The sequence below is a fragment of the Austrofundulus limnaeus genome, unplaced genomic scaffold (genome assembly GCF_001266775.1).
Source record: "Austrofundulus limnaeus strain Quisiro unplaced genomic scaffold, Austrofundulus_limnaeus-1.0 Scaffold283, whole genome shotgun sequence".
In the NCBI taxonomy this organism is placed as follows: domain Eukaryota; kingdom Metazoa; phylum Chordata; class Actinopteri; order Cyprinodontiformes; family Rivulidae; genus Austrofundulus; species Austrofundulus limnaeus.
In genome coordinates, this window is record NW_013952685.1 from 96821 (window position 1) to 98981 (window position 2161).

Consider the following 2161-nt stretch of genomic DNA (forward strand, 5'->3'; position numbering starts at 1 on the left):
ACCAGTTGTCCCCAAATGTAGGATTTTGTCTTAAAATTGCCCCCAAATGTCACCAGAAACAACCCCCGACCCCCCCACACACACACATACTGATCTCAACTGACAGTAAGAAATAACACTACATTTTCCACCATTTAAAACAGTTTATTTTTTCTTTTTATGGTATACTTACAGTCTCCGATGTCCTTGTAGCACTCACACAGGCCGGTGCTCCACTCACCCCACTCCTCAGCCTTGTTCTCCGGCTGAACCAGGATCACATGTCGGGACATGATCTGTCCATCCTTAACAATATATTACAACAACAACAACTTAAATATTGCATTATTATAAGATTAAAAAAACACTCACGTTGAACAAAACTACATGTTTAACTTTCCAGAGTGAATAAATCTGCTGGAGATTATTAACACCTTTGTGATTAAACATTTAAACTTTTAGTTAATGATCACATAAACCTGCCTGACTGAAACGCAACAATTTTGTGACCTCCATAACCAAACCTCCCTTCTTAAAATGAAACACTGACTGTGGTTATTCTTTAGCTCTGCTCTTCCACAGCGTGCCATAATCTGAAGAAAGAAAGTTTCCACAGAGGATGGCTCAGAGCCAAACTGGTGAACTCACATCCCAGTTCTGTTATAAAGAAACTGGTCAATACGACCAAGATAGATTAGATGTCTTACCTGATGGAAGAGCTGTTTTTTACAAAGTTCCTTCCTTCTCTTATGTTTCCTACCATGATGTTTTCAGTGTAAATACGAAGCTGTCAGGGAAGACGGGTAAATAAGGTCATCAGAGGTCAGGCTGTACTTTAACTTCACTAACCTAACCCTAACTAGAACGTGTTTTATCCTTCATGATTCAGCCTGATGGGAAATTCATGAGTTTTGAGGCTATTCTTTAGGGTTAGGGTTACCAGTGTTGCAATGACACAAAAACCAAACACATATTTATTGTTTTAGTCATGTAAAATTATTAAATTGAGTTTTTAACACTTTTCTGTTTGTAAGCAAAAACAAATAAGATTTAAAAAGCAACTAAATATCTTTTTTTACCAAGCTAAAGTTTCTCCTCATCTTTTAAAAGTTTTGATAAGGTGTTAAAAAAGCCACACACAAACTGGATTCTTATCTTCCTCACTGAAGCATTTCAACACAAACAACATTTCTGTTGACGGAGCTTGTTGTTCTTTTAAAAGCAAGCGTAACATCTCCGTATCTGGAAAGGCCCAGGTGAGGGCGATTTGGCCCTTATTTTGGGACTAAATGATAAGATCGCCAGAATTCATGGTAAAAAAAGGAAAGTATGGTTCACATGAGCGTTTAAATGGTGGCTCTGATTATTTACAGCGGCCAAAAAACTGTCAAAGACAGAAATGTGATAAAAAAAACGTGTCGAGATAAGAGATTTTCCATTCTTAGCATCACAACAAAAAGAGCACTGTGCTACCTGAAATGTATTTTGTAAACATTACATTTCTTCTACTCAGTATGTTGAAAACTGTACAAATCTTTATTTTCTTTGTGTTAAAATGAGTGTGAAAAGCAAAGCTAGCACAGTTAGCTTTGACAATGTTATAGACTAGTTAGCACCTGTTAGCATATTTAGCCACCATGTTTTGGCACAAATAGCAAGATTATAAAAAACTAACAAAAGATGAGTTTGTTTGAGTGTCATGGTATATTTTCTCACATTTTATGTTAAAAAATTAGCTAGCTTTTGATTAGTAGTTGGGTGAGCTGACCACAGGCTTACTAGCTAATTTGCTAGTTCCTGTCTTTGAGAAAAGCTAAAAACTAGCTGGTTGTTGCGTCAATAATCTTCTTTTCTACTTATTGACAAAACATTTCATAAACTGGCAAAGAAATTTTTATTGAACTCTCAAAAATGTATCATTGGTTGTGCCTACAACTAATTTACTCGGGCTTTTTTTGTCACTTCAGTAGAAAACGAAACTAAATATTAGTTTATTTAGTTTATTTATTTCTTCATCAGTGACTTTTTTTAAGTGAAGAGAAAATAGAGACAGAGAGAAAAACAGAGAGAAGTGATTAGAAAGACAGAAAGATTGAAATAGCGAAGTATAAAGTATATTAAAAAAGTATTAAAAGTATATTAAATATACACCAACAAAACACAGGACCACACACCCAACATC

General features: G+C 35.2%; 1 protein-coding gene across 1 annotated transcript in view; it reads right to left on the reverse strand.

Annotated features, from left to right (window-relative positions):
- The window catches only part of LOC106526582 (placenta-specific gene 8 protein), a gene marked incomplete at its 3' end in the record, with an annotated part of 878 nt that extends 539 nt beyond the window's left edge, over positions 1–339 (reverse strand). Inside the window, 1 exon segment of the mRNA XM_014021220.1 lies at positions 173–339. Within this exon segment, the coding sequence (XP_013876674.1) occupies positions 173–272 (100 nt within the window).
- Positions 340–2161: the final 1822 nt, after the last annotated feature.